This window comes from Ceratotherium simum, chromosome 26 (assembly GCF_057802395.1).
Source record: "Ceratotherium simum simum isolate JZ-2026a chromosome 26, ASM5780239v1, whole genome shotgun sequence".
Taxonomy (NCBI): domain Eukaryota; kingdom Metazoa; phylum Chordata; class Mammalia; order Perissodactyla; family Rhinocerotidae; genus Ceratotherium; species Ceratotherium simum.
In genome coordinates, this window is record NC_141925.1 from 2,861,257 (window position 1) to 2,876,109 (window position 14,853).

At 58.3% G+C, this 14,853-nt stretch overlaps 1 protein-coding gene and 1 long non-coding RNA gene across 3 annotated transcripts; one reads left to right on the plus strand and one right to left on the minus strand.

Annotated features, from left to right (window-relative positions):
- Nucleotides 1-2,449: 2,449 nt before the first annotated feature.
- MMP25 (matrix metallopeptidase 25) lies at nt 2,450-12,010 on the plus strand. Of its 2 annotated transcripts, XM_004438140.3 has the most exons (10): nt 2,450-3,132; nt 3,512-3,644; nt 5,158-5,293; nt 5,403-5,695; nt 10,208-10,384; nt 10,468-10,552; nt 10,718-10,800; nt 11,083-11,235; nt 11,317-11,574; nt 11,739-12,010. In XM_004438140.3, exons 1-10 carry the CDS (start codon nt 3,043-3,045, stop codon nt 12,008-12,010), a joined length of 1,680 nt encoding a protein of 559 aa, XP_004438197.1. In that variant the 5' UTR covers nt 2,450-3,042. The 2 variants fall into 2 exon arrangements, with proteins under 2 accessions (XP_004438197.1, XP_087305631.1); XM_087449505.1 differs by lacking the exon at nt 10,208-10,384 and having other exon boundaries at nt 2,890-3,132.
- LOC147913524 (uncharacterized) lies at nt 5,838-11,519 on the minus strand. The gene is made up of 3 exons (XR_015556479.1): nt 11,445-11,519; nt 10,700-10,903; nt 5,838-9,475 (listed from the first exon to the last, which is right to left on the minus strand). It is a non-coding gene; the product is annotated as an uncharacterized LOC147913524 (long non-coding RNA).
- Nucleotides 12,011-14,853: the final 2,843 nt, after the last annotated feature.

The following is a 14,853-nucleotide window of genomic DNA, read 5'->3' on the forward strand; positions in this document are numbered from 1 at the left end:
CAGCACAGCGGCCGAACCTAGTGTCCCTTCCAAAGGTGGGAGAGTGGGGGTATAAAGGCTGAGAAGGAAGAATAGTAGCTATGGGTAGTGAGTCAATGAGTTATGTAATAAGCGACATCCATAATTACATTAACACCTCGAAAGAGGCTCGGAGCAAGAGAAGAGATTGTCCCTTAGCTTGAGCATACTAGATGCCTAAAAGGGAGAAGCCACGTGTTTGCCGAGACCATTCCTGTTTTTGGACCTGTGCAGACAGGAGGAAGCCTGCACACCTGAGTGGCCTCGCCCAGGGGGACATCTTCATAGGATATGATGATGGATTGGGCTGATTACTAATGACTTTTTGGGATTCTAGTCACTTTGTCAGTATCTTTTGAGTTGTATATGCTTTTGCTGTAAGGGGTCCATGGCCAGAGACCAGGAGGTGGGCTGTGAAATAATAGAAAAAATATACATTGGTCTCTGCTCCCAGGTTCCTGGCACAGGACTCCTAAGACCCTTGTAATTTCCTAAGTGCTAAGAGCACCAGGAGCATCTTTTGTTCTAGTATTTGGTCTTTGGCCCTGGTTCCCGACCCAGAGCTCCTAAATCCCTTGGAATTTCCTGGGGTTAAGGTTCTAATGAGGTGACTCTGGTGGGCTCCTCGATAGCTCCTGGATGGGTGCTGGTCACCCAACAGACCAAGCTTGGAACTCTCAGCCGCACCCCCGTGCTCCAGGAAGAGGAAAGTGGCTGGAGATAGAATTAATGATCTCTCATGCCTACGTGATGAAGCCTCCGTAAAAATCCCAAAAGGGGTTTGGAGAACTTCTGGGTTGGTGACTACGTGCAGGGTGGGTGGTGCACCCAACTCCACCTGGACAGAAGTTCCTGTGCTTGGGACCCTTCTGGACCTCTCCAGATACATTTCTTCCTCTGGCAGTTCATCTGTATCCTTTATTATATAATAAACTGGTAAGCATAAATGTTTCCCTGAGTTCTGTGAGCTGTTCTAGCAAATGATCAAATCCAAGGGGGAGGTGGTCATGGGAACCTACGATTTATAGCCAAGTCGCACAGAAGTTGTGGGTAACCCGAGGACCCACTCTGGAGGGGAGGTAGTCTGGTGGGGCTGAGCCCTTAACCTGTGGGGTCTGCACTAACTCTGGTTAGTGTCAGAATTGAATTGAATGGTAGGACACCCAGCTGGTGCTACCCAGCTGGGTGTCCTACCAATCACAGAGAACTGATTGGTGTGGGGAAAAACCCCTGCACATCTGGTGTCAGAAGTGTTGTGAGTGTGGTAGTGGTGTGAGAGTGAAGGAGACACACACAGGAGGAGTAGAGTAGGTTTTCATCACACATGAGATCTGTTGTGGATTGAATCTTATCCCCCCGAATTCATATGGTGAAGTCCTAACCCCCAGTACCTCAGAATGGGACTGTATTTGGAAATGGGGCCTTTAAAGGGGTGATTACGGCAAAATGAGGCCGTTAGGGTGGGCCCTCATCCAATGTGACTGGTGTCCTTATAGAGGAGATGTGAACACACACAGGGACACTGGGGATGCCTGGGCACACAGGAAAGACCACATGAGGACACAGCAAGAAGGCAGCCACTTGCAAGCCGAGGAGAGACGCCTTGAAGTGGCAGGAAAACCCAATCTTGCCTGTACCTTGATCTTGGACTTCCAGCCTCCAGAACAGTGAGGAAATAAATTTCTGTTGTTTACATCACCCAGTCTGTGGTATTTTGTTATGGCAGCGGAGTGGACTAACACAGGATCTCCATGTTTTAGTTTGCCTAGCTCGCTAATCCTGCTCACTATTTATTTTGTCTAAAACGCACATGGGGTCCTGTCGCTGCCCTGCTCCAGAGACAGAGCGGTTTCACTCACACCCACTTACCCGCCCCTCGCCGGGAACGCCCCTGCCTGATCCCTCCCATCCTTCTCCACTGCCGGCCTCCTAGCCGTGGGCTCACCAGCCGGCACGGGTGAGGCGCGGATCTGAGAGTCCCCAGGTCTCTGCCTCCAGGATCTGCTCCCATTCATCCCCTCCTCTGTCCTGCGCCCCTGGAACGCCGCAGGCACTCGAGCTTCTGCGTGATGTTACCGGATTTTAAATGTCTAGCACCTGCGGAGAGGGGGCGCGGTCCTGGAGCCGTCCCTGGATCTGGGATCTAGAGATGCCAGGACCACCGCGTACCGGGGCAGAGACCCGAGCAGCCCACGTGGTTGGGGGAATGACCGCGGGGACCACAGGCGGCGGCACCCGAGCACACAGAGGGCGCAGGCCGAGAGGGGTGGGGGGCGGGCCGGGACCCCGCCGAGAAGGGAAGTGACCCCGCCGCCCGGACATCCCCCCGCGCTCTGCCGGCTGCGCGCCGCGGGGGGTCCCGGAAGGGCGGCTGGAGGAGGGGAGGACCCGCGCGCCCCTCCCCCGGGCCCGACTGCGCGCTTTTGAGAAAGCAGAAGCGAGCCGTGCTCCGGGGAGTCCCAACAGAGCCGGCATCTGGGAAGAGAAACTTGCGGACGCGGCCGGGCTCCTTGCCGCCGCCCCCCATCCGACCCCGCCCCACCCTCTGAAGTGCTTGGAGGAGGGTCCTTGGGTCCTGCGGGAGGCAGGGGCCACCACCTGGCCCGCCCCTTGTCGCTGGACTTCCGAAGATCGGGCCCCTTCCCCCGCCGCGCCGTCACCGCTTCTCGGGGTGCCCCGCCCCGCCCCACCCGGAGGGAGGGGCCGCACGGGGCCGGGACAGGACCGCCTGGGACCCCGAGAGGCTGTCGCAGCGGACCCGGAGTCCGGACCTCCGCCCCCTCCCGCGCCCTCTCAACCCTCCCGGGACCCCCAGCGCCCCTGGGCCTTCCGCTGGACGCCCCCCACATCGTGCCCTCCAGGGCCCCGGACCCCCGGCGCGGTCCCCAGTCCTCCTGCGCCCCTCCTATCCTGCGTCGGCTCCCCGCGAGCCTCTACGGGCCCCTGACCTCTGCCCCCAGGACCCCAGAGCGGCCCGGGCCAGGCCCCCTCGAGCCCCGCCGGCCGCCCAGGCGGGAGCGCGCCATGCTCCGGCTCCTGGCCCTGCTGCTCCCGCTGCTGCCGCCCCCCGCGCGCGCCTCGGAGCCCGCGGCGCAGGACGTCAGCCTGGGCGTGGTGAGTGCCGGGTCCGCGGGCTCCTGGGATCTGCAGGGGGCGCTGGGAGAGGGAAGCCAGGGCTGGGACCCCTGGGTCCGGAGGAGGCTTGGGGCTGATTCAGATGTTCAGAGTGACTGGGGATGGAGTCTAGGGACCCGGATTCTTGGATCCGTTAGGAGGTTTGGGGCCCAGATTTGAAGATCTGGGGACCAGGACTCTTGGGTGCAGAAGAAGACTGGCAAACCCAGGGCTGGAGGGCTGGGACCTTGAGAGGGGGAGCAGGTGGGTGTCCAGGGCTGGGGGCCTGGCGACGGGTGGGGCTTCCAGGATGGTGGTGGAAGGGAAAGTCCCATCCCTCCGACCGTTCCCGCTTCCCCTGCTCCCTCCTGTGGTCCAGGACTGGCTGACCCGCTATGGCTACCTGCCGCCGCCCCACCCTGCCCAGGCCCAGCTGCAGAGCCCTGCAAAGCTGCGCGATGCCATCAAGGTCATGCAGAGGTTTGCTGGGCTGCCTGAGACAGGCCTCCTGGGTAGGTAGCCCCCACCCCCCCCAGCCCTGCCTCTGCTCCCAGCCTGACCGTTGCACAGCCGTTTTTAAAGCTCCGCATGCCCCTGACTCACGGATCTGTGCAAATGCTGACCTTGGGTCCCAGCCCAGGGAGTTCTCAGGCGTTTCTCTTTCAATAAACATTTATCAAGAATTTCTTACACGCGAGACCATCTCAGGCTCCGCTGGTACAGTGGTGAACAGAGGCGATAAGGTCCCTGCTCTCATGGAGCTAACATTCTAGAGAGAGACATATACAGATCAAGAACAGAAATGTACAAGATAATCTCAGAGAGTGGCGAGTTTTTTGAAGAAAATAACACGCTAATGGTACTGAGGGGCTGGTCTGGTCAGGGCAGGCTCCTCTGAAAGGTGTCATCTGAGTTGAGAAGACACAGAGCACTCATAGGACACAAAGAGGAGGAGCCAGCCATGGGAGGATGTGGGAGAAGAGAGTCCCAGGCAAGTGCAAGGGTCCTGTGGTGGGCACAAGCTTGTGTGCCTGTAATGAGGGGAGGACTGAAGAGGTAAGCAGGAGTCTGATGCGGGGCCTTGAAGGGTGTTTGGGTTTGATTCCAAGTGTGATGAGAAACCACGGGAGGGTTTGAAGTGCAGTTTTAAGCTTCCTGTGGTTGCTGATGGAGAATGGCGAGTGGGGAGCATGGAGTCCAGGAAGGAGGCACTTATAGGGTCCAGATGAGGGATGATGGTGGCCTGGACTGGGGGTGGGGTGGGGGGTGTGACGAGAAGCCGTTGAATCCAGGCTTGTATGTTTTGTATGTATGTATGTTTTGGAGGTAGAGCTGAGAGACTCATCTGTTGGGTTAAATGCGGAGAAAGGAGAACTGGAGGGACCCTAGCTAGTTACGAGGGAAGGGACCTTTCCTTGTCCTGTCCACTGCCGAGCAGTGGCTGGCACTTGGATGTGCTCAGTTACTCTTTGTCACCTCAACCAAGGAGGTGAGGTTGGACCTTCATTTGAAGACCAGGAGGCTGCCGGGAATGGAGCCGAGCTGGGAAAGGGGATTCCAGGCCCATCTAACCCGGGAGGGGGTGGCTTGCCACACGAGGCCAGAGACCCAGCCGGCCCTGGGACTTGGGAACTAGGGCGTGAGGTATGGGCAACCTGCGAGGGGGTCCCAGCCTCAAAGAGTAGAGTTCTCACTGCAGCCCAGGGCTCCTTTCTGCAGTCCAACCACCAGGGCTCAAGGAAGTGGGACGCCCAGATCCCAGCCCGAAACTGCACGCCACCTGGAGGCAGGCTGCCCAGGGCCAGGTGCAGAGGGTGACGCCGCCCAGAAGGGCAGTCTCATAGTTTGGTATGAGCTGGCTTCCAGAATTGGACTGCCTGGGTTCAAATCCAAGCTGTGGGGCCTTCTTGGCAAGTTTCTTCACCTCTCTGAGCCTCAGTGTCCCCAGGTAGAAAGTTAGCTGGTGTCATGATTAGTGCAGATTGTCCTAGTGCTGATTCCGCACCCCCCCCAACCTCTCCACAGACCGAGGGACAGTGGCTGCCATGCATAAGCCCCGCTGCTCCCTGCCTGACGTGCTGGGGGTGGCAGGGCTGGTCAAGCGGCGCCGCCGATATGCCCTGAGTGGCAGCATGTGGAAGAAGCGAACCCTGACATGGAGGTAGGTCCTGGTGCGCATCCCACCCTCCCGGGCCTGCCCATTGGGCAGGGCTCTGAACGGCTGCCTTCTCTCTCCCTGGCCGCCCTCACTCCCTCTCCTCTCTCCCCAGGGTACAGTCCTTCCCCCAGAGCTCCGCGCTGAGCCAGGAGACGGTGCGGACCCTCATGCACCACGCCTTGACCGCCTGGGGCGTTGAGTCAGGCCTCAGATTCCGGGAGGTGGGTTCTCAGGGCCCCAGCGAGCCCGACATCCTCATCGACTTTGCCCGGGCATACCACCAGGACAGTTACCCCTTCGACGGGCAAGGGGGCACCCTCGCCCATGCCTTCTTCCCCGGGGAGCACTCCATCTCTGGGGACACTCACTTCGACGATGAGGAGACCTGGACTTTTGGGTCAAAAGGTACAATCTCCCCTCTCCTGGGAGGTCCTCTCCCCAGGTCTGTCTGTCCTTAAGAATTAGGGTTAAATTACATTTACTGATGGAGGCTGTAACACTTGGGCTTCTCCAGAGAAACAGAACCAGTAGGATGTTTGTGTGAGTGTGTGTGTGTATGGAGTGATTTATTTTAAGGAATTGGCTCATGGGATTTTGGGGACTGGCAAGTCCAAAATCTGTAGGGCAGGCCTGCTAGCTGGAAACTCAGGCAGGATTTCTATGTTGCAGTCTTGCGGTAGAATTCCTTCCTCTCTGTGTAACCTCAGTTTTTGCTCTCAAGGCCTTCAACTGATTAGATGAGGCCCACCCACAGCATGGAGGGTGATCTGCTTTACTTACAGTTAACTGATTATACATGTTAATCACATCTACAAAATAACCTCCGCAGCAACATCTAGACTGGTGTTTGACCAAACAACAGCCCCACAGGCTGGCCAGGTTGATGCAGAAAAGTACCCATCACAGAGGCCTGTCAGGGGCCCAGCTCTGAGCTGAGGACTTAAAGAGGCAAAAACACAACTCCATCCAGCAGCTGAGTCAGAAGAGTAACCGGCAATTGCCACACACGGTGACACAACTGCCGTGAATCACAATAGAGGAAGTCCCCCAGCTTGCGGTCCCTCAGATGGAAGGCCGACCCGAGGCTTTTGGCTGAGGGCGGCTTCCCCGCAGTGGTGATGCTGTTCATTCCACAAGTATACGCTGAGTGCCAACTAGTGCACAAGGTCCTGCTCTCCCGGAGTCCACAGGGCAGTGGGGGTCGGTGTGGGGGTGCATAAGAAAGCATAAGCCAGTGGGCTGGCTGAGTCCAGGGAGTGAGAGTGGCAGCAGTGGGGTGAGAAACAGCCTGGGCCATTTGGGGCTGAGTGTCGGAAGGGAGACCGCAGAGGACAGATGGCAGGTCTTGGACCACAAAGGGCCTTGGAGAGCAGAGCACATGGAGGAGTTTGGACAACAGGGTTCTGAAGGCAAGGGGAGCTGAGGGAGGCTTTGCATTCTAGAAATACGACTGGCTGTGGTGGGGGGTGAGATAGGGGTGGGGAGGCAGGAAGCTACCACAGGGTCCAGGGAAGACATGGTGCTTGGTGATTGGGGGGCAGAGGTCAGGGGGCGGCTCTGAGGGAAGGTTAGTCAGGATGGGCAAAGATTGGGATCTGACTGGATGCTGGGGGCCAACGGGATGGAGACAGTCAGGTGACAGCCAGGATTCTGGCTCAGGGTGGCTCGCAGAAGGCAGGGGTGAGTCATGTTGGGGCGCATGTTTGTAGTGCTTGTGGGCCGTTCACTGCACGTGGTGCTCGGTGGCCGAGTGTCCTGCTCTGGAATGTGGACTCCTCTGACTTAGGTCAGGTCCCCAGAAGCAGCGCTCAAGATGGAAATCCTTGTGCAGGCAGTCTCTCGGGGTCACGTTCTCAGGGGAAAGGGAAGCAGGAGAGGACTGGGGACAGAAGGGGACTGGGGACCACATCCTGAGCAAGGATGTGGTCTCAACTGGAGGAAGCCCTGGAGCAGAAACAGCGCCACAGAGTGGGTCCTGCCTGGAGGCCAGGGGCCCAGCTCCTCTCCTCCCTGATCAATCCGCCATTGTCTGTGAGCTGTGGGGGGAGGCTGGGCCATGGGGGAGAGCTATTTTCTGGGGAAGGGGCAGCCAGGGGATGGGGCACAGGCTCTGTAGAGGATTTGCAGAGAGCATGCACAGTCGCCCCGCTGCAGGACGCAGCATTAAGAACGTGGGGTGGAGCAGAACTCAAGTCAGAGCTCCTCTGTTGCTACATGTATAACGTGCTCAGCTCAACGTCTGAGAAATAGGCATGATAACAGGACCTGTGGTGGTGTGGGCTTGCGGGTTAAATGAGTAATTCTCCTACAGCTCTCAGCACAGGGCCTGGCACGGAGTAGTGCGCCAGTGACTGCCAGCTGCTATGAGCAGGGCCTGGTGGCAGATTTAAGAGTCAGCGGTGCTGGGGGATGGTAAGGTTCCGGGAGGAGAGTGTAGAATGTGAAGGTCAAGCACAGAGCTGTGGAGAGCCCCACAGTCAAGGGGACGGCTGCAGGGGAGGAGGAATCAAAGGAAATGGAGAAAGAACAGGCCGAAAGGTGACCAAGAGCGAGAATGAAGGAGGAAGTGGTCAGCAGAGGCAGGGCAGCAAACCAGTCCAGGGGGTTCCAGAGGGCCGGATTAGGGCACCTGGGGACGAAGTGACCCTAGTGCCTGCAGGCTTGGTGGGTGGGGGAAGAATCCAGACCACAGTGGGCTTAGGCGTGAGAGGAGCTGAGGAAGGGAAGATGAGTCTAGACCACTGACCAGAGAACGTGCTGGGGAGACAGAGGGGTGTGGGTGGGGGCAGACAGGTCCAGGGGGGTCTTAGGAAGAGGGAGTCTTGAGCACTCAGGGCCGCTCGATGAGCCAATAGAAAGGGGTGGGGGATGGATGGATGGAAGGACACATGGATGGATGGATGGATGGATGGATGGACACGTGGGTGGATAGACGGACAAGTAGATTGGTGGATAAATGCATGGATGCAAGGATGAATGCATGAGTGCACTGAGGCATAGATGGATGGAGGCAGGGATGCAGGGATGCACAGACGGGTGGGGCATTTTCCTTGTTCTAGAGGAGGTGAGCAAGAAAGGGTCCTCGCCCAGGGCAGGGCGGGAGGCAGGAGATGAGCATGCGGGAGATGAAGCTATCTGCCCTGGATGCACAGGAAGTCACAGATTACATCGGATGGCCTATTTTGATGAAATAGGAAATGCGTTTGTCACCTAAGAGTTGGGGGCTGGGGCTGGGTAGTGGCTCGAGGGGCTGTGGGCCTGGAATTGGGGCAGAGTGGAGAGAGCAAGGAGCTGCCTGCTGAGGTCTAGGGCAAGGATGAGAGGAGGGAATGAGGATCCCCGTAGACTGGCCACCAGGAATCTCATGGGGCTGGATCTGCACAGTTGTGTAATTTCCCCCAACCACAAAGTATGAGAAGGAGGCAAGGAAGGGGTGCAGCCAAAGAGAGGCAAGCAGGGAAGGGGGGTGAGAGAGGAAAGAGATCTACCTGATTAAGACACCAAACTTCCTCCAATTTCTCAGAAAAAGGACTCAGATGGATGAGAAAACCCCAGTCAACATGGAAACTCATCACACATATGAGTTTGACCAAGACCCTCTTTGGTCTCTGCTGAGAGGCAGGATGGCACAGCCAGAGTGCTCAGCCTCAGTCCCAGCTCTGCCATTGCACCTGACCTCTCTGTGCCTCAGTTTTCTCTCCTGTAAACTGGAGTCCGGAGGTGGAGGTTTTCGGAGAAGTAAATGAGGACAAGGGTTTGCTTCTCTTCTTATGACGGACACATTTCATTCTCACCTCTCATCTCGCGGCCTTTAGGGGCTGAGAGAAATCTGCTTTTGAGTCACCAGGTCACTTCCAATAACCCACTTTCAACCCTGCTGACCCTAGTTAGAGATTCCATGAAGTAGCTGGTCATCTGGGGAATCCACATCTCCCTGGGGGGCTGCTCACCTCTCTCCTGTCTCGGTCTCTTCCGGCCTCTCCCTGGCTGGAGCAGGCTGCTCCTGGATCAGATCGACGAGTTCGGGTTCGGCCAGTGGCTGGGAGTGTGAAGAGGCTTGCTCCTGGTGCCTGGGCTGGGTCCCGGAGGAAGAGGCCTCTGTGATCGGAAAGGCTGGGAGCGAGGCTGGGCGCCGGGGCCGGCAGGCTGTGGTCGGATGGAGAGTGCCTGCTGGAGCTGCACATTCTAAGATGGATGAAGGCTTCAGTGGTGGGGAGGAGAGGCCAGACCCGAGGGAGGTGGGGAGGGGTGGAGGCTGGGGGGGGGAGACATGAGGGAGGAGGATAGAGGACTGAGGGGTTGTGGGCAGTAGAGGGGTGTGGATAGAAGGAGAGGGGAGGGGAAGGGCATGGGGGTGGGAGTAGGGTGAAGGTCTTGGGAGCTGAGGCCGAGGAGACTGAGCAACATTCCCCATGGGTGGGAGTGGGAAGGGTGGGGAGGGGCGGGGGCCCTCTGCCCACAGATGGAGCAGGGAGGAGGGGGGATATTCCAAGGGCTGGGGCTTCCTCCCGAGACTGCCTGAACCCCCAGGCCCTTGCTTCCCCAGAATGCTTCCATGTGCACAGTCTCGCCTTCCTGGGGGCAGGGGCTGCGTCAGTGTGAGGTCGCCCCTCCTCTGTCCAGACTGTCTCCTCCTGCTCTTTCCCCACCCTGTTCTGTGGGTGTCCTCAGCCTGATGTTCCAGTGTCTAACGCTGCCAAACAAGGCTACTCAAAATATTTACCAGATAAGTGAACGCACGCAGGAAGGATGAAGGGGCTCAGGGAGGGGTCTGGGCAGAGGAGGCCATGGCCACCTCCGAAGGCCTCCTGGCTGTTCCTGTCCACCAGCAGGCCCCACTCCTAGCTGTCTGGCTGCCCCCTTCCTGGTGTGGGGGTTGGGGCACACAGATCCAGCCCACTCTTGCTCCCTTCCCAGATGGTGAGGGGACGGACCTGTTTGCAGTGGCTGTTCATGAGTTTGGCCATGCCCTGGGCCTGGGCCACTCGTCAGCACCTGACTCCATCATGAGGCCCTTCTACCAGGGCCCGGTGGGTAACCCGGCTGAGTACCGCCTGTCCCAGGATGACAGGGAAGGCCTGCAGCAGCTCTACGGTACAGGGAGTGGGGGCAGGGGCTTGCCCTGTGGCCTCTGCAGCAGGGTAGGGAACCTCACCTCTCTGACTCTCTCTCCACAGGGAAAGCGCCCCAAACCCCCTATGACAAGCCCACAAGGAAACCCCTGGCTCCTCCTCCCCCGCCCCCTGCTCTGCCCCCAGACAGGTGAGTCCCTCTCCAGCTGTGTGACCTTGGGTGAGCTCCTGACCTCCATGTGCTCCTCTGTGAGATGGGCACGGTAAGAGTCCCTTCCCCGTAGGACTGTCGTCAAGGTTAAGTAAAGAGAGGAGGAGCCCGGCCCTCTCTGCTCACCTCTTCTTTCCTCCGCAGCCCCTCCCTCCCCGGCCCTGATCGCTGCGAGGGCAATTTTGACGCCATCGCCAACATCCGTGGGGAAACCTTCTTCTTCAAAGGTGAGTCACTCAGATCTCCGCTGACTCCATATCGTTGGCTTCCTACCCACTCAGGGTGACCCGCCAGGCCTGTGGCGTTTCCCGGGGTGCAGGACTTTCAGCCCTAAAAAGAGGGAAAGTCGCGCGCATGCCGGTCCCCCTGGAACCCCTGCAGCCGTGCTTTCCAGATGGACCTCCCCGCACAGCAGGGTCAGGGGGAGACCCAGCAGTGTCCCAGCCCCACCCTCGGGGAGAAGACCTCTTGCCATCTCCTGCCCCGCGCCCACCTCCTCTACCCCACAGGCCCCTGGTTCTGGCGCCTCCAGCCCTCGGGACAGCTGGTGTCCCCCCGGCCCGCGCGGCTCCATCGCTTCTGGGAGGGGCTACCGGCCCAGGTGCAGGTCATCCAGGCGGCCTACGCCCGGCACCCGGACGGCCGCATCCTCCTCTTCAGCGGTGAGTGGGCCCCGGGGGCGCGGGGGGCGGAGTGGGGGCGGGCGCAGGAGGGGCGCCCGGCTCACCGAGCCGCCCCCGCAGGCCCCCAGTTCTGGGTGTTCCAGGACCGGCAGCTGGAGGGCGCCGCGCGGCCGCTCTCCGATCTGGGGCTGCCCCCGGGGGAGGCGGTGGACGCCGTGTTCTCGTGGCCGCTGAACGGGAAGACCTACCTGATCCGGGGCCGGCGCTACTGGCGCTACGACGAGGCGGCGGCGCGCCCGGACCCCGGCTACCCGCGCGACCTGAGCCTCTGGGAGGGGGCGCCTCCGGCCCCCGACGATGTCACCGTCAGCAACACAGGTGGGAGGGCGCGCGGGTCGGGGACCCCGGGGCTGGGGCGGCGGGGTCCTGGGGGCACAGAGGCCATCCTGGGGCTTTCGGGGAGCCCCCGGCCGAGCGAGGGGCAAGGGGGCCGGGGCTCGGGGCGCCCGCACCGGCCTCTGAGCGTCTGCTCCCTCCTGCAGGGGACACCTACTTCTTCAAGGGCGCCCACTACTGGCGCTTTCCCAAGGGCAGCGTCCAGGCCGAGCCGGACTCGCCCCAACCCATGGGCCCCAAGTGGCTGGACTGCCCGGCCCCCAGCGCTGGCCCTCGCGCCCCCAGGACCCCCAAAGCCACCCTCAAGCCCGGACCCTGCGATTGTCAGTGCGAGATCAATCAGGCCGCGGGGCGGGGGTCCGTGTCCCTCCTGCTGCCCCTTCTGTCCCTGCTGGTGGGGGGCGTCACCTCCCGCTGACGGGGACCAGGCCGCTAGGAGGAAGGGGCCGGATCTCCTGCTGGAGGCGGGTGCATCGCTGCCCAGCCCCATCCTCTGTTCCCAGGGGCGGGGCTGGGCCCGGGTGCAGCTGGGCGGATGCAAGTGGAGCTAAGCCCTGGGGACAGGGGACAAAGGCTGGCCCTTGGGCCGAACGCACGAGGGCTCGGCTTCGCCTCCCCCAGACCTGCGACCTCGGAAACCAGGACTCCGGCGGAGCACGGCCCTCCCAGGTGTCGCCTTTTCCTGGAATAGCTGGCCTTTCTCACAGCTCAGGCGGCTGACTCCTCGTAGCCCTGACCACACCCAGCAACTGCGGCTGCAGGCTGTTTGGCTCTTTAGAAGACAGGCCTGATGGGGAAGCGGATCCCAGCCCCTCTCTCCACCTGCTGCTCTGAGTTTCCCAGAAGTTTCTCACCCTGTCCTGCTCCACCATATCCCAGTCAGTGCCACATAGGTAGGCACCCTGGACCCATCCCTGGGACCACCCCTGAGCACCAGTGTCCATGTCCTGGGTCACATCCACGGCCACACAGGCGACCTTCCACAGTCCAGGCCTGTGGACCTCCTTGCTAGTCACCACCCTATCCAGACTGTCCCCCATTCAACAGGACACCATCCCAGCCCTAGGAAAGCTCTCATGGCCTCCACACTGGAGTGTCTGCCTCTTCCCTCAAGGAGAACTCCTGGGCCCCATCAGCTCGGGGTTGGAGGAAAGACACTGGACTGAGCTCCCTCTCAGTCAGGGTCATTGCCTCCTCAGCATCCTGGGTGATGAGTGGGGGGAACCTGGACCACCTCATTCACCTCCTCACTTCTCACAGAATTCAGGATCGAAATCAGTGCTTCTGGAACTGTGGTTCTAGAATATTCCTCATCAGAGTCACCCAGGGATCTTAAAAATGCAGACGCCATGCCCTCACCCTGAATCCTCACTCTGAGGGTGGGGTCAGGAGTCTGCATTTGAGCTGGCTGGGGGGTGGGTGGCCTGCTGGACAAGGGAGCTGGACCAGCAGCTCCCGACTCTATCTTGTGGCTTTTCTGTGTCTCTGCCATGTGCTCCCTCCCAGGGGCCCAGCACTTCACGTTCTCTACTTTGCCAAGATGATGGCCTTGCTTGAGAGGGGTCCACCCCCCCAGGTGAGGTCACTTAGCAGCCACTTCTTAGTCTGCCATCCGGACGCAATGGCCCCACAGAGCTGCCTGGAGCTGAGGCTGTGGGCTGCACTCTCAGTCAGGAGGGACATTGCCCGGTGTTGGTCATGACAACTAGACCAGTCTGAGGGCACAGCCAGGTGTCCTCCACGAGCCCATGACCTGAGAATGCTAAGCCGCCAGAGAACCAGAAATCAGGCCTCTCTCAGGATCCTTTCAGAGTGTGAGGAGAGAGAAACTTACATTTTAAAAGGTTTTCAGCCCCATCCATGACAATAAAAATAACTGAAGAGAAAACCTTTCATTTCTTCTGAGCACTGATGGACCTGGGGTGAAGTTTGGGGGCAGGGACTTGAGGGACCTGAATCGCTCTGCTTTGCAGAAGAGGATGAATCTAGAGTTGAAGGGTGGCAGGTGGGGGATGGAAGCAGAGTGAGTGGGAGGAGGAAGCAGAGAGAGGAACCCAAAAGTTGGTGGGGGAGCCCAGAGGAGAGGTGTCCAATGTGAAATTTGAGGCTGCTTTCAGTGTGACACGGAAACTTCTCCTGCTCCAGCCTTTAAGAATTGATAAGTCTACTACACAAAAATGCCATGTCAAATGGATTAATTGTGTTTTAAAAATAGTACAGTCCCAGGGCCAGCCCTGTGGCTTAGTGGTTGAGTGCGCGCGCTCCGCTACTGGTGGCCCAGGTTCGGATCCCAGGCGCGTACCGACGCACTGCTTGTCCGGCCATGCTGAGGCAGCGTCCCACACACAGCAACTAGAAGGATGTGAAACTATGACATACAACTATCTACTGGGGCTTTGGGGAGAAAAAGGGGGAAAAAAAAAAGGAGGAGGATTGGCAATAGATGTTAGCTCAGGACTGGTCTTCCTCACACACACACAAAAATAGTACAGTCCCATAACCAAAATTTAAAACTTCAAAGCACAAAAATGTACTTCAAAGGACACCATCAAAAAAGTGAAAAGACAACCCACAGAATGGGAAAAGTTATTTGCAATGATAAACTGATAAAGAACTCATATCCAGAATATATAAACTACTCCTACAACTTAATAATAAAAACAAAAATAACACTATCTAAAAATGGGCAAAGGATCAGAGTACGCATTTCTCCAAGGAAGATTTACTAATGGCCAATGAGCGCATGAAAAGATGCTCAACATCACTAGTCATGAGGGAAATGCGAATCAAAACCATAATGGGTACCACTTCACATCCACTGGGATAGCTAGAATCAAAAAGACATAGTAGTAAGTGTTGGTGAGTATGTGGAGACATTGGAAGTTTCATCCCCTGCTGCTGGGACTGTCAAATGGTGTTGTCACTTTGGAAAACAGTCTGGTGCTCCCTTAAAAAGTTGAACACCTAGTTACCATATGGCCCAGCACTTCCACTCCCAGGTGTATACTCAAGAGAAAACACCTGTCCGCACAGAAACTTGTACACGAATGTTCATAGCAGCATTACCCACAATAACCAAAATATGGAAACACCCAAAATGCCCATCAATAGGTGAATAGACAGACAAAATGTGGTCCATCCATACAATGGAATATTATTCAGTCATAAAAAGGAATGCAGCACTGACACCCACTACAACGTGGATGAATCTTGAAAATCTTAGGCTAAGGGAAAGAATCAGACACAATGGGTCCCCTAGTG